Source organism: Oncorhynchus mykiss, chromosome 5 (genome assembly GCF_013265735.2).
Source record: "Oncorhynchus mykiss isolate Arlee chromosome 5, USDA_OmykA_1.1, whole genome shotgun sequence".
In the NCBI taxonomy this organism is placed as follows: Eukaryota; Metazoa; Chordata; class Actinopteri; order Salmoniformes; family Salmonidae; genus Oncorhynchus; species Oncorhynchus mykiss.
Window position 1 is genome coordinate 24368239 of NC_048569.1, and position 25805 is coordinate 24394043.

Here is a 25805-nt window from a genome sequence, read left to right on the forward strand (position 1 = left end):
ACTGTAGATTGGACAGCGCCGTTAGATTAACAAGAATTTAAGCTTTCTGCCAATATCAGAGATAAGTCTATGTCCTGAGAAATGTTCTTGTAACGTACAACCTCATGCTAATCGCATAAGCCTACGTTAGCTCAACCATCCCGCAGGGGAACCACCAATTCTGAAGTTAACTTCTTGGTGACAGGGGGCAGTATTTTCACGTCCGGATGAAATGCATGCCCAAATTCAACTGCCTGCTACTCATCCCCAGAAGATAAGATATGCATAGTATTAGTAGATTTGGATAGAAAACACACTGAAGTTTCTAAAACTGTTTGAATCATGTCTGTGAGTATAACATAACTTATTTAGCAGGCAAAACCCCAAAGACAAACCATTTAGATTTTTTTTTTTTAGGTCACTCTTTTCAATGAGTTTTCATTGGGAATCCAGATTTCTAAGGGACCTTCTTGCAGTTCCTATCGCTTCCACTGGATGACAACAGTCTTTAGAAATTGGTTGAGGTTATTCCTTGGTCGTACTTCTTCATTACACAATCTTGAACGAGGGTCACTTGAAGTGTACTGTTAGATAGAGGCGTGTGCCCAGAAAGCTAGCTTCAGTTTGTTTTCTTCCTGTATTGAACATATATCATCCAGTCTTCAATTGTATCGATTATTTACGTTAAATACCTCAAGTTGTATTACAAAAGTAGTTTGAAATGTTTTGGCAAAGTTTACAGGCAACTTTTGAGATATTTTGTAGTCACGTTGAGCAAGTTGGAATCGGTGTTTTTCTGGATCAAACGCACCAAATAAATTGACATTTTGGATATATATTTTGATGGAATTAATCAAACAAAAGGACAATTTGTGATGTTTATGGGACATATTGGAGTGCCAACAAAAGAAGCTCGTCAAAGGCATGGTTGAAATATGGCTCGCCTGCAGGGTTGAAATATGATTTATCTTTGTTTACGGAGGTGCTATCCTCAGATAATAGCATTGTTTGCTTTCACCGAAAAGCCTTATTGAAATCTGACATGTTGGCTGGATTCACAACAAGTGTAGCTTTAATTTGCTATCTTGCATGTGTGATTTAATGAAAGTTTGATTTTTTTAGTAATTTATTTGAATTTGGCGCTCTGCATTTTCCCTGGCTTTCGGCCAGGTGGGATGCTAGCCCCACATATCCCAGAGAGGTTAATGGGACTATCATTTGTTTTTCAACAGGACAATGGCCCAACACACCTCCAGGCTATGTAAGGGCTATTTGACCAAGGAGAGTGATGGAGTGCTGCATCAGATGACCTGGCATCCAAAATCACCCGACCTCAACCTAATTGAGATGGTTTGGGATGAGTTGGACTGCAGAGTGAAGGAAAAGCAGTACTCAGCATGTGGAAACCCCTTCAAGACTGATGGAAAAGCATTCCAGGTGAAGCTGGTTGAGAGAATGCCAAGAGCTTTCAAAGCTGTCAATCAACGCAAAGGGTGGCTACTTTTAAGAATATAAATATATTTGTTTAACACTTTTTTGGTTACTACATGGTTCCCTGTGTTATTTCATAGTTGTGATGTCTTCACTATTATTCTACAATGCTGAAAATAATAAAAATAAAGAAAAACCTTGGGAGTTTCCAAACTTTTGACTGGTACTGTATATACACAGAGTGCACAAAACATTAAGAACACCTTTCTAATATTGAGTTGCATGCCATTCAGAGGGTGAATGGGCAAGACAATATTTAAGTGCCTTTAAACATAGAATGTGTCTCTTATTGCGCTCAGAACAGCCTCAGTTTGTCAGGGCATGGACTCCACAAGCATGCTGGCCCCCATGTTGTCTCCAATGCTTCCCACAGTTGTGTAAAGTTGCTAGATGTCCTTTGGGTGGTGGACCATTCTTGATACACACGGGAAACTGTGTTTCAGTTATGACACACTCAAACCAGTGCGCCTGGCACCTACTACCATATCACGTTCAAATATTGCCCATTCACCCTCCAAATGGCACACTTCCACAATCCATGTCTCAATTGTTTCACTGTTTAAAACTCCTTCTTTAACCTGTCTCCTCCCCTTCATCTGCACAGATTGAAATGGATTTAGCAAGTAACATCAATAAGGGATCATAGCTTTCACCTAGATTTACCTGGTCAGTCTCATGGAATGATACATTCCACTGTATACAGTGGACACCTAAGCCTATAGGTCTATGCAGCCAAAGCCCTGATGCATTTAGTGCTCAAATCTCTGACAGCTTAACAGTGATGTTGACATACTGTATTGTTTTAGGAAAACAGAAAACACAAATAATAGGCCATAAAGTTTTATATATTCTACACATCGAAACAAAATAAAGTGTTTTTGTTATAGGCGGTTTAAGGACATGTAAATGTGGCTCATTTGGCCAATACTCCTAATTTACTGATGGTGCTGGCTACACCAGGTCGGTTCTGAATGTCCGGCAAAATTCTCCAACGCCCGGTAAATTGAAATCTTCCCGGTCACGTTACTTAACGGAAACCCTGGCACACACACTGGCAAAGATTTTCTGGCAGGCAGACAGTGAGGGCTTTGCATAGGTCATTTGTTTGCGTTTTGTGTAGGGCTGAAGAAAAAATGCCCAGAACATAAAACATTGACCGGTTCCCATGCTTTTAAAATAACTGTTCTGCTCAGGACAGTAAAGATTACTTTCGTTCATGGTTCCGATTTTGGTTTCTCAAATATAAATATAAATATATATATATTATTTTTTTCTCCCAGTTTTGTTAGCTGAACCGGTTCCTACTCCTGCTTCAAACTCCAATGACCCTTTTGAGAACCCCGCCGTAATGAATGAATAATTCTAATGATTCTGATGATAATTTGTATTCTCCTAAGAATATTACAATTTAGCATGAGATCCATGGGCCAAAGCCTATATAGAGATTGGATACATATAAAGCTGACATGGACAGCCCTGACAGGATCTTCCAAAAGAACAGAAGATGATTTTGAGAAGGCTAATGTGTTTTTTCATATATAAAAATTGTGTAACATGGTCCCTGGGGCTAAACAGCCCAGTGCTGCAGGGAAATGTTTCATTTGATGGAACAAAGACAGCTTTTCATATGAGATTGATTAGTTTTTAAACTTTGATTCAAGTCCCCAAAACTCAGGATACCTGCCGACTGAGAATGCATATTCTAATATACCTCTTAAAATCCAAGTAAGTCATTGAGCACACTTTTTATTTACCAATAGCAACCTGGTTAATAATATTTCCTACTTTTCAGACATTGTGATCTGGAATTCTGTAGCAAGGATCCACAATCATCTAGTCCCACAGAAAGCCATCTCAGGTGCAACAAGTTGTGCATGGTCCCTGACAAACACGAAAATAAAAAACAAAACAACTGTCCCTGACAACAGTACTGTACACAGACTGTTCTCTCAGGGTCAAATATGAATCACCAGCATTTATTATGCACCCAGTTTCCAGACAAAATAATACCATGACTCTAGAGATGGCGTTCACCTGAGAATTTACTACAGCACTATCCACTCTAAAAGATGCTATTAGGATGTGGCCATGCATCAGCGATTCGACGCGTCCACACCGGACTGTGTAAGCAGTGGCGAGCAGCATTTAATTTCTTCAGGGGGGCTAGGGAGACACAGAGGCATGCAAACAGACCGATAAGGATAAACATTACCATCAGTCGTGCCGTGGACTGATACCTCAAGCTACACACCAATCAGACAACACAGATCACTGACAGTTATACAAATACATACCTACTAACATGCAGATATACAACCCTCAACATGCACACAAATATTCATACACACATACAAAAATGACCACGTAAACCGGCACACGCACAAATAAGCCACCCATGAGAAACAATAGATGAGAAGGCGGCTCCTATCTCAGCCCTGTGTAATGACTTTCTGTTTGTGCTGCATTGACCCTGGCCTCAGCAATCATTCATTTCAATCAGCCCTTGCTACATGGTGTCTGGGCTCCTGTTTACAGGGTCTGAGGAGAATCTAATAAGATGTGGCAGTCTCCAGGGAGGCTCTTCACCCACCACTCCACACTCACCTCTGGGGAGGGGGCATGACCTCATGGAGACCAGACGCATTGGGGACCTGATATTAATGTGGATCTGATATCATGATATGACGGGGAACAGATATGATGGGGACCTGATATTATGACAGTTTACCAAACCAGCACAAACCCAAATGATTCAACTGATTGACTGATAATTAAGCTGTTGGGTCCCCAGAACCCAGGATTGGGAAACACTATGAGGACCAAACATTGACCATACTGTGATCTTTCGTATTTTTATTGACAATTATTTTACCAGGTAAGTTGACTGAGAACATATTCTTTTTCACAGCAACGAGGGTGATAAATGCCATGAGATCTTTAGTGGGTTCTGTGTCTTTGGGTTCTTACAGGTTCTGTGTCTTTGGGTTCTTACAGGTTCTGTGTCTTTGGGTTCTTATAGGTTCTGTGTCTTTGGGTTCTTACAGGTTCTGTGTCTTTGGGTTCTTACAGGTTCTGTGTCTTTGGGTTCTTACAGGTTCTGTGTCTTTGGGTTCTTACAGGTTCTGTGTCTTTGGGTTCTTACGGGTTCAATGTCTTTGGGTAAAGTCCTGTTGAACTTTTACTCAATATCTTAATTATTTTCATTGATTATTTGTTAAATTGTGTTTGGAAAAAGACAAGATCAGGCATGTGTACAGGATGTTTATACATCCCTGTGCCAAATACTCAAATACTGTATGAATACTCTTTCAATTAATATACAGAGAATACTTGTTTGTTTTTCATGTGTCCACATAACACTGTATATTGAAGAAGCACATTGAATCTCATTCACAAAGACCCATGTGTTCATCAAGGCTCTGATATGCATGTACTTCAAACAATGAGTGTCTGCTGGCAAACTCTAAACAGCACACTGGCGCCCCCCAGTGTTGAGAAACATCAAATCAACGTTTATTTGTCACCTGCACCGAATACAACCTTATAGTGAAACGCTTACTTACAGGCTCTAACCAATGGCGCAGAAAAAAAGGGATGTGTGTGTGTGTAGGTAAGTAAAGAAATAAAACAGTAAAAAGATATTTGAAAAAAAGAGTAGCAAGGCTATATACAGGCACCTGTTAGTCAGGCTTATTGAGGTAGTATGTACATGTAGGTATGGTTAAAGGGACTATGCATATATGATGAACAGAGAGTAGCAGTAGCGTAAAAAGAGGGGTTGGCGGGTGGTGGGACACAATGCAGATAGCCCGGTTAGCCAACGTGTGGGAGCACTGGTTGGTCGCGGCAATTTAGGTAGTATGTACATGAATGTATAGTTAAAAGTGACTATGCATATACGATAAACAGAGTAGCAGCAGCGTAAAAGAGGGGTTGGGGCACACAATGCAAATACTCCGGGTAACCATTTGGTTACCTGTTTAGGAGTCTTATGGCTTGGGGGTAAAAACAGTTGAGAAGCCTTTTTGTCCTAGACTTGGCACTCCGGTACCGCTTGCCATGCGGTAGTAGAGAGAACAGTCTATGACTGGGGTGGCTGGGGTCTGACAATTTTTAGGGCCTTCCTCTGACACCGCCTGGTTTAGAGGTCCTGGATGGCAGGCAGCTTTGCCCCAGTGATGTACTGGGCCGTACGCACTACCCTCTGAAGTGCCTTGCGGTCGGAGGCTGAGCAATTGCCGTACCAGGCAGTGATGCAACCGGTCAGGATGCTCTCAATGTTGCAGCTGTAGAACCTTTTGAGGATCTCAGGACCCACGCCAAATCTTTCTGGTTTCCTGAGGGGGAATAGGCTTTGTCGTGCCCTCTTCAGACTGTCTTGGTGTGTTTGGACCAATCTAGTTTGTTATTGAACATTCAGCATGTTCGATATTTGCTCAGATCCAAACTGCTGTCTGTAATGCTATAAATTGTTTGGTTTACAGAAACATCCACACAGATGGGCCTTCTCTGAATCTCCACATTCAGATGAAAGCAAATCTCATGACATGACATGATTTGGGAAAACACTAATGAAAGATGTACTCTGAAACACATGGTTTTAATAAGTACTCTGAAACACATGGTTTTAATAAGTACTCTGAAACATGGTTTTAATAAGTACTCTGAAACACATAGTTTTAATAAGTACTCTGAAACATGGCTTTAATAAATACTGTAAGTATTTTTCTGCCCAACTTCCATTGTATCCAAGAGTTAATGAAAACTGTATTTCAAATGTCTGATTCCTCCCTCGTTTATGCACCTTCGTTGGAAAGCAATGTAGAGGCTGTATATATATATATATTTATTTTCATTTGTCCAGGTGAAAACACAAACAGATAAAACCCCTGGGCTGGACTGGGTGACTCATATCTGGACAGAATTGGCTTAGCTTCAACCTCCAATGACTTCGCACTCGTTTGAAATGGGACAGGAATGACATCCTTTCCCATTAAAAGTAAAACTGGGCTGGCTATCATTTTGTTATCTGAAAGGACACAGGCGAGATGGGTGATATCTGACTTAAAGGGTCGTTGACGCTGAAGGTCGAAGTGAGACTAGTCACTGGTGACTGAGGTCATTTCAGACTGAGGGATTAGTCCATCTCTGCTACAATCAAGACCTCAGACGGATCTCCTTTAAAACCACTTCACAGAATCACCTTGATTTTCTCTTTTTGTGGAATCATCTTCAACTGCGCATTGATTGTGGGACGTTAAGGGCCTGAATACTAAGGCTCTGACAAAAAATGAATCACTACTACTAGAACCTTGAGAGGAAGGTAAAATAACATTTTGTTTGACATTTTTACTGATTGACATTCAGTTGCTGTGTATTCATTGTACTGAAATGCTGAATGGCTTGTATGCCAAAAACGTCTGATAAATACAACAATCAAAGCCCTGATTAACAATATCCTGGTCTCAACATCAAAGCATGGGGGGACAGAGTGAGGAATCATGGGATGTCATGACCCATAAGTACTCACCAGACTAGAGGTGAGTGAGGGGGCGGACTTCCCCAGGGTGGTGGAGCACATCCGCACCAGGTTGGAGGTCTCTGAGGGGGTCTGCCATGCCTGCTGGGGGGACACATAGGGCAGCAGGTACTTTCCTATAGGACAAGACACACAACAGTAGTTAATCTATAGAGAGAAGATACTTTTCCTGTAGGACAAGACAGACAACTAGTGTTTCCTCTATATTCATTCAGCAGCAGTGTTGCCACCACTCCCAAAACGTTCTGTGTAAACTTCAACTACTAAAATCAGATATGAAGTATGTAGAAAAGATAATGGAGCTATATTTATTTTAAACAAGACAATCTTTGAGAACTAACAATGACCCAAATAAAAACTCGACAGTCTGCGAGAATGTCATGGGGCTCCACTGATTTCATTAGGTTTGTCTCACTCAGAGCATAAGAACATGGCATAAGACATTGTAGAATGTGTAGAATTGTAGGAAATTAGCCTTAAAAACAGAAAAATGTTACTGATTTTACTTTGAGTGGAAAAAAATACTAGAAGCCAAAGATACAGTCACACTACGAGGATACCTGTGGCCTACTCACACCACTTCCCATGTGAACGGATAATAAACACAAGGTCAAACAAAACACAAATGACATTATCACAGTGCTTTACAGAAATGAACTCATCTGGTCTTTCTCCTCTCCTTAAAACAGAGTAGGCTCACAGGGGGTAAATGAGGCAGCAGTGAAAGTCAATCCACTTATGAGATCAGTGACGCTACAAACATTACACAACCACGAGGCATACCTGAACTTGCACAAAGACCCAGATTATATACAGGAAGGATACTTTTACACTGATTTACGAGATATAAAACAATATATGTGTGTGTATATATATTATAGTATACCTCAAACAAGAAAGCAATCCCATAGATTAATACATTATTAAATAAAAAAGGAGGAGATGGTGTCTGAGCAAGGGCATGTTGAAGGGATGTTTGATAAATAGAATCCTAAGATTAACAAGCTCTGAATAAATACATATTTCCAGGGGAAATATTTTCTCCTTTCATAAATTTCTTTCCCCAAGTGTTTTCTCCCAGTAACAGTCGCTAGATGGCAGTAGGTCCACAGGTGTTTTCTCCCAGTAACAGTCGCTAGATGGCAGTAGGTCCACAGGTGTTTTCTCCCAGTAACAGTCGCTAGATGGCAGTAGGTCCACAGGTGTTTTCTCCCAGTAACAGTCGCTAGATGGCAGTAGGTCCACAGGTGTTTTCTCCCAGTAACAGTCGCTAGATGGCAGTAGGTCCACAGGTGTTTTCTCCCAGTAACAGTCGCTAGATGGCAGTAGGTCCACAGGTGTTTTCTCCCAGTAACAGTCGCTAGATGGCAGTAGGTCCACAGGTGTTTTCTCCCAGTAACAGTCGCTAGATGGCAGTAGGTCCACAGGTGTTTTCTCCCAGTAACAGTCGCTAGATGGCAGTAGGTCCACAGGTGTTTTCTCCCAGTAACAGTCGCTAGATGGCAGTAGGTCCACAGGTGTTTTCTCCCAGTAACAGTCGCTAGATGGCAGTAGGTCCACAGGTGTTTTCTCCCAGTAACAGTTGCTAGATGGCAGTAGGTCCACAGGTGTTTTCTCCCAGTAACAGTCGCTAGATGGCAGTAGGTCCACAGGTGTTTTCTCCCAGTAACAGTTGCTAGATGGCAGTAGGTCCACAGGTGTTTTCTCCCAGTAACAGTCGCTAGATGGCAGTAGGTCCACAGGTGTTTTCTCCCAGTAACAGTCGCTAGATGGCAGTAGGTCCACAGGTGTTTTCTCCCAGTAACAGTCGCTAGATGGCAGTAGGTCCACAGGTGTTTTCTCCCAGTAACAGTCGCTAGATGGCAGTAGGTCCACAGGTGTTTTCTCCCAGTAACAGTCGCTAGATGGCAGTAGGTCCACAGGTGTTTTCTCCCAGTAACAGTCGCTAGATGGCAGTAGGTCCACAGGTGTTTTCTCCCAGTAACAGTTGCTAGATGGCAGTAGGTCCACAGGTGTTTTCTCCCAGTAACAGTCGCTAGATGGCAGTAGGTCCACAGGTGTTTTCTCCCAGTAACAGTCGCTAGATGGCAGTAGGTCCACAGGTGTTTTCTCCCAGTAACAGTCGCTAGATGGCAGTAGGTCCACAGGTGTTTTCTCCCAGTAACAGTCGCTAGATGGCAGTAGGTCCACAGGTGGTACGATTACCGTCAACCACATTTTATTCCGTTATGAATCGGCTACGCAGCGTCGAGCCCAAATAACGTGTGTGTGTGTGTGCGCCCTTGTAGTCTGGATTATTGTGTCACACTAGGTCTTATGTCATTGACGCTCCTGGCAGTAATTCGAAAAGCGTCTCCCTGGAATTGTGTGTAACCCTCCGGGCTCCTCTCATCATCCCTCTCATCCCCTCTAGACTTCCATGTGTGTGTTTATTTCCATTTCCTGTTGAAGGAAGCACAGCAAATCAGCGGCCAAGATTGGAGGATTAACAGTCCTGGCAGAGTGGAGGAGTGAAAGGGAGGAGTGGGTAGAAGGGAGGGAGACACTCCGCTCACCTCGTCTGGGGGGGGGGGGGGGGGGGGCAAGCTGGGTCTTGTCCTGGGGGGGTGGCCGTGGTGCAAGCTGGGGTTTGGTCCTGGGGGGGCCGTGGTGCAAGCTGGGGTTTGGTCCTGGGTGGGGGGCCGTGGTGCAAGCTGGGTCTGGTCCTTGGAGGGGCCCTGTTTTAAACTGGGTCTGGTCCTGGGGGGGCGTGGTGTAAAATGGGGTTTGGTCCTGGGGAGGACCGTGATGTAAGATGGGGTTTGGTCCTGGGGGACCGCGGTGTAAGACAGGGGTTTGGTCCTGGGGGACCATGGTGTAGGACAGGGTTTGGTCCTGGGGGACCGTGGTGTAAGACAGGGTTTGGTCCTTGGGGACCGTGATGTAAGATGGGGTTTGGTCCTGGGGGACCGTGGTGTAAGATGGGGTTTGGTCCTGGGGGACCGCGGTGTAAGACAGGGGTTTGGTCCTGGGGGACCATGGTGTAGGACAGGGTTTGGTCCTGGGGGACCGTGGTGTAAGACAGGGTTTGGTCCTTGGGGACCGTGATGTAAGATGGGGTTTGGTCCTGGGGGACCATGGTGTAAGATGGGGTTTGGTCCTTGATCTTGCCTTTTGATCACAGACTGAGACCTTGGTAAGGAGGAGTGTGGACTCTAGCAAATCAATAACATTAGCTGATCACAAAAATGCCAGGGGGACAATGTCAGCAGGTGTGGCCTTCAAAAGGACTGGAATTTGATGACCTAAAATAAAATACATGTTTCCATGTTGTTCAACATATGGTCTACGTCCCTCCAGCTCTGCCCATTGAAGCCAGTCAGACAGCGATAGAGTGCATAACGTTCCCTTTCTCACTCACTGCATTTAGATATTCTTGGTAAACACGTCACCTGATCTGCTTTAGTCTACAGCCTAAGAAAGACCTAGCCAAACATGAACACTGACGAATCGTGCCAACTCAGACAGCTAGCTAAAATGTCCGATCATTCCTTTAAGTAGGATGCAATTAGACAGGTGAAATGAAGAGTCTGATCACATTTGATACACCTTGCAAACATGATGCACACCGCTCTGACAAGTAAGAATTCAACCACTTACAGAGAAGCGCCTTTGTCTAATTTGGGATTTGAAATATGTGGCTGAAGTAGCAAATGTGTCTTATTATGTTGGTTCTGTCTGCCATGCTGGCACTGACAAAATTGTCTGCACTCAACAGTGCTGTGAAGACAAAATTCAATAAAATGGGTGGATGAAATGGGTGCCTAAACTTTGGAAATTATGAGGCGATGGAAACGAGAGCAACAGAGGAGTTCAAATGAAACGTCAAAACAAGCGTCAACACCTCCCTGAGAAGCTATTCAACTAAATCACAACCAACAAGTGTAGGTAATACCATGGTGAAACCAAAATGTTCTGTTTGCCTATTGCCTATTACTTTAGTGTGTGTGACGTGGTTGTCCATGCATCATGCTTTACACTCAACTCAAACTATTTAGCCTTTCCTATCTGTCAAAATAACCATATGCTCCATCTCCTTTACTCTCCCAATCGCTTTTCACGAGTATAATAGCCTGGCTCATGAAAAGAGGCTATTGAGCGCTGTGTGACAAGACTCTACAGTAAGCCTAGGCGCATTACACATGCATGAGCCTTGCGTTACCAAAATGTCCTGCCTTTCAAATGGGCCTTGCCTCATGCATTTCAAAAGAGGCCGATGGAGATGTTATGCTGAAGAGGATTTTCACCCATCTCCATGAATGGTGACCTCACAGCACAAAAGCACTTACCTTGAGAATACTTCAGGTAGGGGGTTTGTTTCTCTCCTGTTATTAAACCATGCAACATCATTTTGTAAATGGATTGTGTGTGTGTGTGTGTGTTTCTTTCAGACTGCCTACCATAAGTAGTCACCAATTGTTTTAGTTGGACATCTCCATGAATGCCTTTTCCCTCTGCAACAGTTATCTACCTCATCACAGATTTAGGACACATATCTGCTTCTCTACCTGGGTCCTGTTCAGTAGGGAGAAATATTTTTAAAACTTTTTTAAAAACTGGGAGGCACAACCTGAACTTGTCCACTAAGAACACAGATTTCTGTTTCCCGTTGAAAAGTGTTATGCAACAATATGCCCTGCTGAATACGACCCCGGTGTTCTAAGACATGTCCCCTCCCAATGGCATCCGGTGCCTTGCTGTAAAGCCTGGGGGAGACAGGATGACTGACAGAGACAGGGAGGAAAATGGTGATCCTTTCTTCCTCTCAGTGAAATGGCTTCCTCCCCAGTACTCATTACACACCAGCCAGGAGAGGATATCCCTACTTAGTGCCCCGGTCAGAGTACAGCCCCAGTTCACTCCTCACTGCATTACTAACCAAACAACCGAACAAAACATATTGTATGGCTCACCGTTCATATCGAATTCACTGGGAAATGGTCAGAGTGAAGCATCTTCTTGCTCGTGTTTATGTGTGTGCACGTTTGTACACGTTTGCATATGCGTGTGTGTGTATATGCTTGCATTTCTATGTGTGCATGTACTGTATGTGCACCTGCAGGGTAGATATGATTGTTACCTGTGAGAGCGCCTCCTAGGCTTCCCCTGCGGAGGTTGTTACCGTCCTCACTGAGCTGCCTCTTAAACTTGAGGGCGAGGCCGTGGATCACCTCAGGGTTACTGGACTTGCGGAAAGGCATGGACGGAGGGTACAGGATGTTATCCAACTGCAGGAGAGAAAAGTAGGATGTTAGGTTAGTTCAATGCATCCCAAATGGTGGATCAAGAACCACACTGGTGGGTCATGGCAAGAGCTGGGTGATATATCAAATTCATTTGATTAATTCAAATATATGTTTTTGAGCGATATTCCAAATGCCTGTATCGCAAGAATCAAGGTTTTGTTATTTTTCGTTTTTATGATCATTTATGTCCACTTGTTCTCGTTGTATTTTTGGTCCCGTCTCCTTTGCATAAAACAATAAGGAATTGGCAACTCAGTCTCAATAAGGTAGGCCACTTGATTTCAACGTCTGAACAAAGTGAACAGGCTAACATGCTTTTCAAACAGTTGGAAACAGACAGAAGGGTGTGTTCACAACAATTCAACTCTTCAACCTTATTAACAAGCAAATAGACCCGAGTTAGCTAAACTTGAAATATAAAGATTAGCTGGCTAATCACTAGCAGATGGGCTTGAGACTGTTGAGTCCTGTGTTAATTTTCTATAGCATAATGACTGCTACAAGTAGTAGGGCTGTCCCCGACAACAACACAAAAAAAATCTTGGTCGACCATGTAGACTTTTTACATACTTGGCAACAGAAGTTAGGTTTGTATCATTTTCATTTAGGATTTGGATAGAAAGTTGATTAACCGCATTACAATAATTTAAAGATATGAAGACAAATTCAATTAAACTGTTCCACAAAAATGTGTATACGAAATCCATAACTGGCACGCAGATCGGTAAAAAATGGTATGACAAATTGACATTCAACATGAGAAAGGCTGCTGACTCCTCATGTAGCCTATTACCTGCAACTTCCGGAGAATAATGGCAGAATCTACTAAATCCAGCAGGAGCGGGAGGAGAATAGTTGGGTCAGGTTCAGGTTGTTCCTTCTGGTTATCTACAGTGCCTTGCGAAAGTATTCGGCCCCCTTGAACTTTGCGACCTTTTGCCACATTTCAGGCTTCAAACAAAGATATAAAACTGTATTTTTTGTGAAGATACAACAACAAGTGGGACACAATCATGAAGTGGAACGACATTTATTGGATATTTCCAAACTTTTTTAACAAATCAAAAACGGAAAAATTGGGCGTGCAAAATTATTCAGCCCCCTTAAGTTAATACTTTGTAGCGCCACCTTTTGCTGCGATTACAGCTGTAAGTCGCTTGGGGTATGTCTATCAGTTTTGCACATCAAGAGACTGACATTTTTTCCCATTCCTCCTTGCAAAACAGCTCGAGCTCAGTGAGGTTGGATGGAGAGCATTTGTGAACAGCAGTTTTCAGTTCTTTCCACAGACTCTCGATTGGATTCAGGTCTGGACTTTGACTTGGCCATTCTAACACCTGGATATGTTTATTTTTGAACCATTCCATTGTAGATTTTGCTTTATGTTTTGGATCATTGTCTTGTTGGAAGACAAATCTCTGTCCCAGTCTCAGGTCTTTTGCAGACTCCATCAGGTTCTTCCAGAATGGTCCTGTATTTGGCTCCATCCATCTTCCCATCAATTTTAACCATCTTCCCTGTCCCTGCTGAAGAAAAGCAGGCCCAAACCATGATGCTGCCACCACCATGTTTGACAGTGGGGATGGTGTGTTCAGCTGTGTTGCTTTTACGCCAAACATAACGTTTTGCATTGTTGCCAAAAAGTTCAATTTTGGTTTCATCTGACCAGAGCACCTTCTTCCACATGTTTGGTGTGTCTCCCAGGTGGCTTGTGGCAAACTTTAAACGACACTTTTTATGGATATCTTTAAGAAATGGCTTTCTTCTTGCCACTCTTCCATAAAGGCCAGATTTGCGCAATATACGACTGATTGTTGTCCTATGGACAGAGTCTCCCACCTCAGCTGTAGATCTCTGCAGTTCATCCAGAGTGATCATGGGCCTCTTGGCTGCATCTCTGATCAGTCTTCTCCTTGTATGAGCTGAAAGTTTAGAGGGATGGCCAGGTCTTGGTAGATTTGCAGTGGTCTGATACTCCTTCCATTTCAATATTAATCGCTTGCACAGTGCTCCTTGGGATGTTTAAAGCTTGGGAAATCTTTTTGTATCCAAATCCGGCTTTAAACTTCTTCACAACAGTATCTCGGACCTGCCTGGTGTGTTCCTTGTTCTTCATGATGCTCTCTGCGCTTTTAACGGACCTCTGAGACGATCACAGTGCAGGTGCATTTATACGGAGACTTGATTACACACAGGTGGATTGTATTTATCATCATTAGTCATTTAGGTCAACATTGGATCATTCAGAGATCCTCACTGAACTTCTGGAGAGAGTTTGCTGCACTGAAAGTAAAGGGGCTGAATAATTTTCACGCCCAATTTTTCAGTTTTTGATTTGTTAAAAAAGTTTGAAATATCCAATAAATGTCGTTCCACTTCATGATTGTGTCCCACTTGATGTTGATTCTTCACAAAAAAATACAGTTTTATATCTTTATGTTTGAAGCCTGAAATGTGGCAAAAGGTCGCAAAGTTCAAGGGGGCCGAATACTTTCGCAAGGCACTGTAGATCTCTGGCATCCGAGGCATTCGTCGTATTTCATCAAACCGTAAGCTTAAAGCATCAGACAAGCTCAATGCATATAGTTGATTTTATTAAAACACATAGGGTGCGTCTATATATGTAAAAAATACCTAGGTAAAAGGGAGTCAGATGTGAGGAATACATTAGACAGTTGTGGAAAATACTGGAGATGAAGAAAAAGAAGGTAAGGAGCCAGCACTGAGTGCATATTCCGTGTGACAAGCAGGTGCTGTTAGATTACAATACCAACGGCTTGGAACAAATGTAAACACTAAATAAATAAGTATACCAGAATGTTGTAAAAAAAAACATTGTTAAACCTTTATTACCGCAAAAACTAAACAGTCGCATTCATTCATGAATGCAATTTCCCGAAAAGGAACAGTTCATTTACTGTTAAAGCGAATTATTCAAGACTTGCTTTATTTTAAAACTAAAATGCTTGATTGCATTTCAAATCATGAATGACTCGTATGCTGTGTGATGACATGAACAAATTAATGATTGATTGATACAGTATTGAAAAATACAGTACCAGTCAAAAGTTTGGACACACCTATTCATTCAAGGGTTTTTCTTTATTTGTACTATTTTCTACATTGTAGAATAATAGTGAAAACATCAAAACTATGAAATAACACATGGAATCGTGTAGTAAGCAAAAACAAGTGTTAAATATATTTTATATTTGAGATTCTTCAAAGCAGCCCCCCTTTGCCTTGAGGGGGCGGCAGGGTAGCCTAGTGGTTAGAGCGTTGGACTAGTAACCGGAAGGTTGCGAGTTCAAACCCCCGAGCTGACAAGGTACAAATCTGTCGTTCTGCCCCTGAACAGGCAGTTAACCCACTGTTCCCAGGCCGTCATTGAAAATAAGAATTTGTTCTTAACTGACTTGCCTAGTTAAATAAAGGTAAAAAAAAAAAAAAAAAAAAAATGACAGCTTTAAACACTCTTGGCATTCTCTCAACCAGCTTCGTGAGGTAGTCACCTAGAACACGTTTCAAGGTGTGCCTTGTTAAAAGTTAATTTGTGGAATTTCTTTCCTTCAGTTGTGTTGTGACAAGGTAGGGGTAATATACAGAAGATAATAATTTGGTCTTTTACCAAATAGGGCTATGTCAAGAACAGCACAAATGAGCAAAGATAAACAGTCCATCATTACTTTAAGACATGAAGGTCAGTGAACACGGAACATTTCAAGAACTTATAAAGTTTCTTCAAGTGCAGCCGCAAAAACCATCAAGCGCTATGATGAAACTGGCTCTCATGAGGAACACCAGAGGAAAGGAAGACCCAGAGTTACCGCTACTAAAGAGGATAAATTAATTTGAGTTACCAGCCTGAGAAATTGGAGCCCAAGTAAGTGCATCAGAGTTCAAGTAACAGACACACATCAACTGTTCAGAGGAGACTGAATCAGGCCTTCATGGAGGAATTGCTGCTGAAGGACACCAATAATAAGAAGAGACTTGCTTTGGCCAAGAAACGCGAGCAATGGATATTAGACAGGTGGAAATCTGTCCTTTGGTCTGATGAGTTAAAATGTGAGATTTTTGGTTCCAACCCCCATGTCTTTGTAAGATGCAGAGTAGTTGAACGGATGACCTCTGCATGTGTAATTCCCACCCTGAAGCATGGAGGAGGTGTGATGGTGCTTTGCTGGTGACACTGTCAGTGATTTATTTACAATTCAAGGAAACTTAACCAGCATGGCTACCACAGAATTCTGCAGCGATACGTCATCCCATCTGGTTTGCGCTTAATAGGACTATCATGTGTTTTTCAACAGGACAATGACCCAACACCTCCAGGCTGTGTAAGAGCTATTTGACAAAGGAGCAGAAGTCTGACGAGAGCAGATACAAATTCATTGCTTTAACTAATTATGGCAAATGTTTAAAAAATGTTGAGCAATGTAATAAAGTATCGACTTTTCAAATAAGTCACACGTTATGTTTGCTGACAATATGTTAGCTACGCTATCCTTACAAACCGCATAGCATATCATTTCAGCAATATGTACAGGTATATTCGGCTACTAATACATTGAACAGTATAATAACTATATGCTATACAACGTTCATTGTTTTGATTATTTATGTCATTCTTAGCTCAGCGGTATAGTCGTTAGGCGTTCTCAATGGACGTTGTAAATGAAGTCGTAAGATGTCTAGCTAGTAATTTGTTATGCTAACAAGCTAGTAAAAAGTTGCATAGCAACAGCATCAACTTCCAGTAGACAGGTGAAAGGCTAGAATGCACAACTGAAAGGATACAGCTCATTTACAGTATACTAAAATGAACTAATAGTATATACTCATTAAGTATGTAGTATACAGGATGTTAGTATGGGTATTCGAACACAGCTTAGGTGCATATAGGCGTACAGTAATACCCATAAACAAGGGGTTGAATTTCATGTCACAAGGCTGTGTTGATATCTGAATGTATACAATAGGAGATCAACTATGATGTGATTACATAAGAATATGCTCTGACATATTACACCAATCTTCAATGCATGTTGTTTTTGAAACAGACAATGGGCGGGTGTGTACTGTAGGTAACACCTATGTAAAGAACAATATGGAGAGGAAGAGGTCTCAAAGATAGAGTATTTAGTGTTCTTCACTGACACAGATGGTGCTCTCAAATTATCGTCCCTCTCCACCACAGCCAGACAACGGTCTTTATTGGCCTGAACGGTAGTATCAAAGGATCAATAGTTAGATTCCCCAAATACAACCATCCTGTTCTTTGTTTACCTTTGTGTTATTTCACTTTTTGAAAACAGCAGGTCTTCGTGACAACTTGAACTTTAGTAAACCTTAACTAATATCTTATAATAACACATCACAGAATCCCAAATTGATCCAGCTAGGCCTTAGGGTGAAGGGCAGTGCTCCCTAACTGGAGGCCCATGGGCCGAACTTAAGGGCTCTCCAATCCTGTTTCTGAAGAGCTAGGTTCTCACTCCAACCCTAATCTAGCGCACCTGATTCTAATAATTAGCTGCTTGATGGGTTGAAACGAAAACCTAAAAGGAGGGTAGCTCTCCAGGAACAGGGCTGGAGTCCTGGTTTAGTATCTGGTTAAAGTTTTGAAAAGGTAATGCGATTCAATAAAAAGATCACTGAAATATTTGATTATTTCTATATATTGTTATGTAGGTCTGTTTCTGCATGTGCATTCCTACCATTCAATTCCGCAGCAATATCATATACAAACAATGAGGTACAGGCAGTTTTTGTGTATAAAATATGGCTGACAAATAATATTTGGGTGCCATTCCGCCATTGTGAGTATTCAAATATCCCCTATTCATTACCTATTGATTATTAACCAGATGCAGAGTGGTGAAAAAGCAGATAAGACTTAACAGATGGACTTTAAACAACCACAGTAAAATTAAATTAGGTCATATTTGGGCTGCGGCCAGACTTTCTGCTCCAGAGTACAACCAAGTTCAATAAAAACAAATTGAGTCATAAAACAACCAGAATGCATTGGGGCGGTGTATGATTCATATTCTGACCACTGGATCAACTTCTATTTATATAATAATAATAATAATAATAATAATAATAATAATAATAATACATTGTGCTACAGTATGAGAAAAAGATGACTGACAATAGCCAGGAGCTTGAATCGGAAACATCCATTTCCCTTGAAATAATAAAAGTTATTTCAATTCTATTAAAACCAGGACAATCTGGAGAGTCCCCTAGTGACTACAGACCCATTAGTTTAATAAATTGTGAAAATAAAATAAATAATAATGCTCATTAGCAAAAGTCTTATCGTACTTATTAATCAAATAGGGTTTATGAAAAATGTTAACTTACAAATACAAGAACATTCTTATCCAAGATGGCATAGCAGTCAGAGTCTGTCTTGTCCCATGTATATATATTTTTATATATTTTTCTTCACATTCTTTTTAATATTTTTCCTAAACCTCAACTTCAAAATACTCTCCTGCAACCCGCCTCACCCAATGTGGTGTGGATCTGTTTTTTTTCTATTTACCTCTGAACTGGAATACATCAACTGAAGCTAGCTAGCTAACTAGCTATCAGCTATCAGTCAGCTAACCACTGCTAGAGGTCATCAGCTAACCTTTAGCTCAGAAAGCTCTCGCCAGTTGGTACAACGCGTTTCAAACCAAAGCATACCGGACCTATTTTTCTCTCCATATCCTAGGATTCCTACAGCAAACTCTGAACCTTTTCAACTGGATCATCGCAGCAAGCTAACCGCAACCCGGGCTGACTACTCCTGGCTAACATGTCTGTCCTGGAGCTAGCACCAACTAGCCTGGAGCTAGCCCATGCTAGACCCATCTCCCGGCTATGGCTCCTGGGCTACTCCTGAAGCCCACTCCTCGGCTACAATATCCGGACCCCTTCTACTGCCGGAACAGGGCACGGAACCCTGCCGATCCTTCACGACTGGAATACCGACAATCCGCCGACGGATCCCAACAGGCCCCTCAGGCACGACGTCCCCTGAAGGCCCATTCTGCTAACCGCAGCCTGCTAGCCATCTAGAGCATATTGGACTGTTAGCTGATCCATCGGCCAGTTTCTTGGACCACTATACCCATTTTGCTAATTGGACTTGGAACCCTACCAATTCCAAGACTGGTCTACTAATTCCAAGACGTCACCGCAAGAGGAGGCAAAAACAGACTTCCTCCCCATCGCGACGTCCATCTAAGGCCCTTATGCTAGCCCCGGCCTGCTAACTGTCTGAATCGCCGTGTCCCCAGCCAACCCAACCACTCACTGGACCCATACGATTACTTGGCTACGCATGCCTCTCCCTAATATCAATATGCCTTGTCCATTGCAGTCCTGGTTAGTGATTACTGTCTTATTTCACTGTAGAGCCTGAAGCCCTGCTCAATATGCCTTAACCAATGTTGTTCCACCTCCCACATATGCAATGAAATCACCTGATTTAAATGTCTCTAGAGACTATATCCCTCTCATCATTACTCAATGCCTAGGTTTACCTCCAATGTACTCTCTTCCTACCATACCTTTGACTGTACATTATGCCTTGAATCTATGCTATCGTGCCCAGAAACCTGCTCCGTTTACTCTCTGTTCCGAACGTGCTAGACGGCCAGTTCTTATAGTCTTTAGCCGTACCCTTACTACTACTCCACAGGTGCTCTCATTTGTTGACTTCTGTAACCGTAAAAGCCTTGGTTTCATGCATGTTAACATTAGAAGCCTACTCCCTAAGTTTTCTTTATTCACTGCTTAAGCACATTCTGCCAACCCGGGTGTCTCAATCCTGGCGTAGGAAAACCACCAAAAACCCTGAAATTTCCATCCCTAACAATAACATTTTCCGCCAAGATAGAACTGCCAAAGGGGGCAGTGTTGAAATCTACTGCAGAGATGGAACTCTGCATGCTATCTTACAGGTCTGTACCAAAACAATTCGAGTTTCTATTTCTAAAAATTCACCTTTCCAGAAACAAGTCTCTCACCGTTGCCGCTTGCTATAGACCACCCTCTGTCCCCAGCTGTGCCCTGGACACCATATGTGAATTGATTGCCCCCCCATCTATCTTCTGAGCTCGTGCTGCTCGGTGACCTAAACTGGGACATGCTTAACACCCCAGCAGTCCTACAATCTAAACTTGATGCCCTCAATCTCACACAAATGATCTATGAACCTACCAGGTAAAACCCCCAAATCCATAAACACGGGCACCCTCATAGATATTATCCTAACTAACTCACCCTCCAAATACACCTCTGCTGTTTTCAACCAAGATCTCAGCGATCACTGCCTCATTGCCTGCAACCGTAATGGGTCTGCGGTCAAACGACCACCCCTCATCACTGTCAAACGCTCCCTAAAACACATCAGCAAACAGGAATTTTAATTGACCTGGCCGGGGTATGCTGGAATGACATTGAACTCATCCCGTCAGTAGAGGAAAGCTGGTTATTCTTTAAAAAAGTGCCTTACTTGTTAAATATGAATGTTCCACTCAAAAAATGTAGAACCAGGAATAGATATAGAACTTGGTTCACTCAAGACCTGTCTGCCCTTGACCAGCACAAAAACATCCTGTGGCGGTCTGCATTAGCATCGAATAGCCACCGTGATATGCAACTTTTCAGGGAAGTTAGCTTTCCTAAGGCTAGCTTTTCAAACAGAAAATTGCATCCTGTAATAAACTCAAAAAAGTTCTGGGACACTAAAGTCCACAGAGAATAAGAGCACCTCCTCCCAGATGCCCACTGCACTGAGGCTAGGAAACACTGTCAGTACCGATAAATCCACAATAATTGAGAATTTCAATAAGCATTTTTCTACGGCTGGCCGTGCTTTCCACCTGGCTACCCCGGTCAACTGCCCTGCGCTCCCCACAGCAACTCGCCCAAACCTCTCCCACTTCTCCTTCACCCAAATCCAGATAGCGGTTGTTCTGAAAGTGTTGCAAAATCTGGCCCCTACAAATCAGCCGGGCTAGACAATCTGGAACCTCTAAATTTATCTGCAGAAATTGTTGCAACCCCTATCACTAGCCTGTTCAACCTCTCTTTCGTATCGTCTGAGATTCCCATAGACTGGAAAGCTGCCACGGTCATCCCCCTTTTCAAAGGGAGACAATCTAGACCCAAACTGCTACAGACCTATATCTATTTTACCCTGCCTTTCTAAGGTCTTTGAAAGGCAAGTTATCAAACAGATTACCGACCATTTAGAATCTCACTGTACCTTCTCCGCTATGCAATCTGGTTTCAGAGCTGGTCATGGGTGCACCTCAGCCACGCTCAAGGTCCTAAACGATATCATAACCGCCATCGATAAGAGACATTACTGTGCAGCCATATTCATCGACCTGGCTAGGGCTTTCGACTCTGTCAATCACAACATTCTTATTGGCATACAGCCTTGGTTTCTCAAATGGATTGCCTCTCTTGGTTCACCAACTACTTCTCCGATAGAGTACAGTATGTCAAATCGGAGGGCCTGTTGTCCCCGGACCTCTGGCAGTCTCTAAGGGGGTGCCACAGGGTTAAATTCTCGGGCCGACTCTCTTCTATGTATACATCAATGATGTCGCTCTCACTGCTGGTGATTCTCTGATCCATCTCTACGCAGACGACACCATTCTGTATACATTTGGCCCGTCGTTAGACCTGTGTTAACTAACTCCAGACGAGCTTCAATGCCATACAACTCTCCTTCCGTGGCCTCCAACTGCTCTTAAATACAAGTAAAACTAAATGCATGCTCTTCAACCGATTGCTGCCTGCACCTGCCCACCCCGTCCAGCATCACTACTCTGGACGGTTCGGGTTTAGAATATGTGGACAACTACAAATACCTAGGTGTCTGGTTAGACTGTAAACTCTCTTTCCAGACTCACATTAAACATCTCCAATCCAAAATGAAATCTAGAATCGGCTTCCTATTTCGCAACAAAGCATCCTTCACTCATGCTGCCAAACATACCCTCGTAAAACTGACCATCCTACCGATCCTCGACTTCAGCGATGTCATTTACAAAATAGCCTCCAACACTCTACTCAACAAATTGGATGCAGTCTATCACAGTGCCATCCGTTTTGTCACCAAAGCCCCATATACTACCCACCACTGCTACCTGTATGATCTCGTTGGCTGGCTCGTTGGCTGGCCCTTCATGCTCGTCGCCAAACCCACAAGTCTCTGCTAGGTAAAGCCCCGCCTTATCTCAGCTCATTGGTCACCATAGCAGCACCCAGCCGTAGCACGCGCTCCAGCAGGTATATCTCACTGGACACCCCCAAAGCCAATTCCACGTTTGGCCGCCTCTCCTTCCAGTTCTCTGCTGCCAATGACTGGAACGAACTGCAAAAATCTCTGAAGCTGGAGACTCATATCTCCCTCACTAGCTTTAAGCACCAGCGGTCAGAGCAGCTCACAGATCACTGCACCTGTAGATAGCTCATCTGTAAATAGCCCATCCAATCTACCTCATCCCCATACTGTATTTATTTATCTTGGTCCTTTGCACCCCAGTATCTCTACTTGCACATTCATCCTCTGCACATCCTACCATTCCAGTGATGAATTGCTATATTGTAATTACTTTGCCACCATGGCCTATTTATTGCCTTACCTCTCTTATCCTACCTTATTTGCACATGCTGTATATAGATTTTCCTACTGTATTACTGATTATATGTTTGTTTATTTCATGTGTAACTGTGTTGTATGTGTCAAACTGCTTTGCTTTATCTTGGCCAGGTCACAGTTGCAAATGAGAACTTGTTCTCAACTAGCCTACCTGGTTAAATAAAGGTTAAAAAAAAATTACAAAAAAAATGTTTCAGTTAAATACAATACGCAAAAAAACATGACAGATTTATCAATAATGGATGTTGATGCCGAAAAGGTTTTCAACAATCTTGAATGGCCCGTTCTATTCAAAACTTTTCAACTTTCCGGATGAAATACATGTAATAAAAAATATTATATAAATGTCCTAAGGCAAAAATATAGACAAATAATACATTATCTGATGAATTTGCTTTAGAGAGGGGCACAAGACAGGGATGTCCTCTCTCCATCCTGTTTGCACAGGCAATTGAACCGCTTGCAGAAAGAATTAGACAGGACCTAAACGTAACAGGCAAACATTGGTATTGGTAAACATGAATTTAAAATAAACTTCTAATATACCTGACCAGCATTAAAAACTCAATGCCCCACTTTCTAAAAATATTCTCAGAATACTCAGGATACAAAATGAACTAATGGCAGTAGGAAAAATAAAAAGAATAACTCATGATCTACAGCAATCCTTTAAGTGGAACACAAAAAATATAAAATACTTAGGATGCTTAATAAGTGACAACAAAAATATAAAAATAACTATCCCATAACATAATCTGAAAACTGATCTAATTAAATGGAATAATCTAGCCATAAATCTTACAGAAAGAATACTTCTCTTGAGAATGGCATGGCTCCTAAAGTTTGTATTTTTATTCTTGGTAATACCAAATCAATCCACCGAAGACATTCTTTTAAAAAAATGTATACTCGGTCAGACTTTATGTTGTCAAATAAAACGTAGAATTTGACATATTCTTGAAAATGTTACTTCTTCCTAACTAAGTCAGGGGGGTTTCACCTTCCAGACTTGGAATTGTATCAACTCGCAACCCAGGGCTTTTATTTGGGACATATAGTTAAATGAACTAAAGAGGAACATATTGAAGACATGCATCATGCTCATCCTCAGAATCTTTTTAAGTGTCTATTTTCTAAGGATAAAGCTAAGAACATTAACTTCATAGTTAAGAACAATATAACAATACGTAGGAAAATGAAACTTACTCTAGAAGAACTAATATCACTCCCTAAAAACACAACCCTGTGGAACAATCCTTGAATAACTGTTCAGAATTCACTGATACATTGGCCCAGATGGAAAACTAAAGGCATAGAAACTGTAAATGACTTGGTAATAGGAAATTAATGTATTTTCATGACATAATTAAAAGTACATTTTTGACTGACCAATGTGGATATTTTCAAATCTTTTGGCCATCAGGCTAATCTTGAGGGAATCCTATTTGAGTCGGAAAAGGACATTCATATGATCGGTAAGCCATTCAACACGTTGGAGAGCCTATCCAACTGACAATCTCTTAGAAAACAATACAAACCATTGGAACCAAGACTTAACAAGAACTGAGAAGAACACAAGCTGAAGCGAATGTTGGAGCATAACTAATGAGAGTTAATGAAAATGTACGCTTATCCAGTATAAACTAATGTGTTGAATTTATTATACAAGAGACAAAATTCACAAATTCTACAGCACAAGGGCAGAGTCTTCAGTGTAAAACTAACAATGACTCAATTTATCCCTTCTGGGAATGCCATAAAAGTCCCAAAAGTTATGGGTGGAGTTAGAAATTTGGCCTTCAGAAGTATTACAAAGCAAATATACTTCTAATCTATTGGTCTGCATATTTCAAGACATGCATATGAGGGTGTAGTGAGATAACCGATGGGTTCGACGATACTTTTCTCGTCAATCATCTTGAAAAAACATATTTTAAAACTGGAAATCAACCAAATCAACAATGGAAAGATCAAATGTTTTATAATCTAAATGTTGAAAGTGTGTGGGCGACAGAGAAACAAAATGGTGCAGCGGGCGTGAACAAGTGGGTCTGGGCAGGTATGATGTTGTTGATGTTTGTTTGTGGCTGTATACTGTCATGTGTATGTTTTTAAATATACATACATAGAGTTGAAGTCAGACATTTACATAAATCTTAGCCAAATACATCTAAATTCCGTTTTAAAATATTCCTCACTTTTAATTATTGTAAAAATTCCGTCTTAGGTCAGTTGGGATCACCACTATTTTAAGAATGTGAAATTACAGAATAATAGAACAGAGAATGATTTATTTCAGCTTTGATTTCTTTCATCACATTCCCAGTGGGTCAGAAGTTTACATTCAGTCAATTAGTATTTGGTAGCATTGCCTTTAAATTGTTTAACTTGGGTCAAAGTCTCAGGTAGCCTTCCACAAGCTTCCAACAAAGTTGGGTGAATTTTGGCCCATTCCACCTGACAGATCTGGTGTAACTGAGTCAGGTTTGTAGACCTCCTTGCTCACACACGCTTTTTCAGTTCTGTCCACAAATTTTCTATGGGATTGAGGTTCGGGCTTTGTGATGGCCATTTCAATAGTTCGACTTTGTTGTCCTTAAGCCATTTTGCCACCACTTTGGAAGTATGCTTGGGGTCATTGTCCATTCGGAAGACCGGCAACCAAGCTAATGTCCTGACTGATGTCTTGAGATGTTGCTTCAATATATCCAGAATTTTCCTAGCTCATGATGCCACCTATTTTGTGAAGTGGATCAGTCCCTCCTGCAGCAAAGCACCCCCACACCATGGTGCTGCCACCCCCGTTCTTAACGGTTGGTATGGTGTTCTT

The 25805-nt window shown here is 41.9% G+C and overlaps 1 protein-coding gene across 3 annotated transcripts in view; it reads right to left on the reverse strand.

Annotated features, from left to right (window-relative positions):
• Nucleotides 1-25805, reverse strand: part of mast4 (microtubule associated serine/threonine kinase family member 4) — a 172053-nt gene that overhangs the window by 113832 nt on the left and 32416 nt on the right. For all 3 annotated transcript variants that reach the window (XM_036977104.1, XM_036977102.1, XM_036977101.1), the window contains exons 2-3: nucleotides 12129-12276; nucleotides 7001-7125 (exon numbers count right to left, since the gene is read on the reverse strand). In XM_036977104.1, the coding sequence (XP_036832999.1) occupies nucleotides 7001-7125; nucleotides 12129-12276 (273 nt within the window). The remainder of the gene's footprint in view (nucleotides 1-7000; nucleotides 7126-12128; nucleotides 12277-25805) is intronic.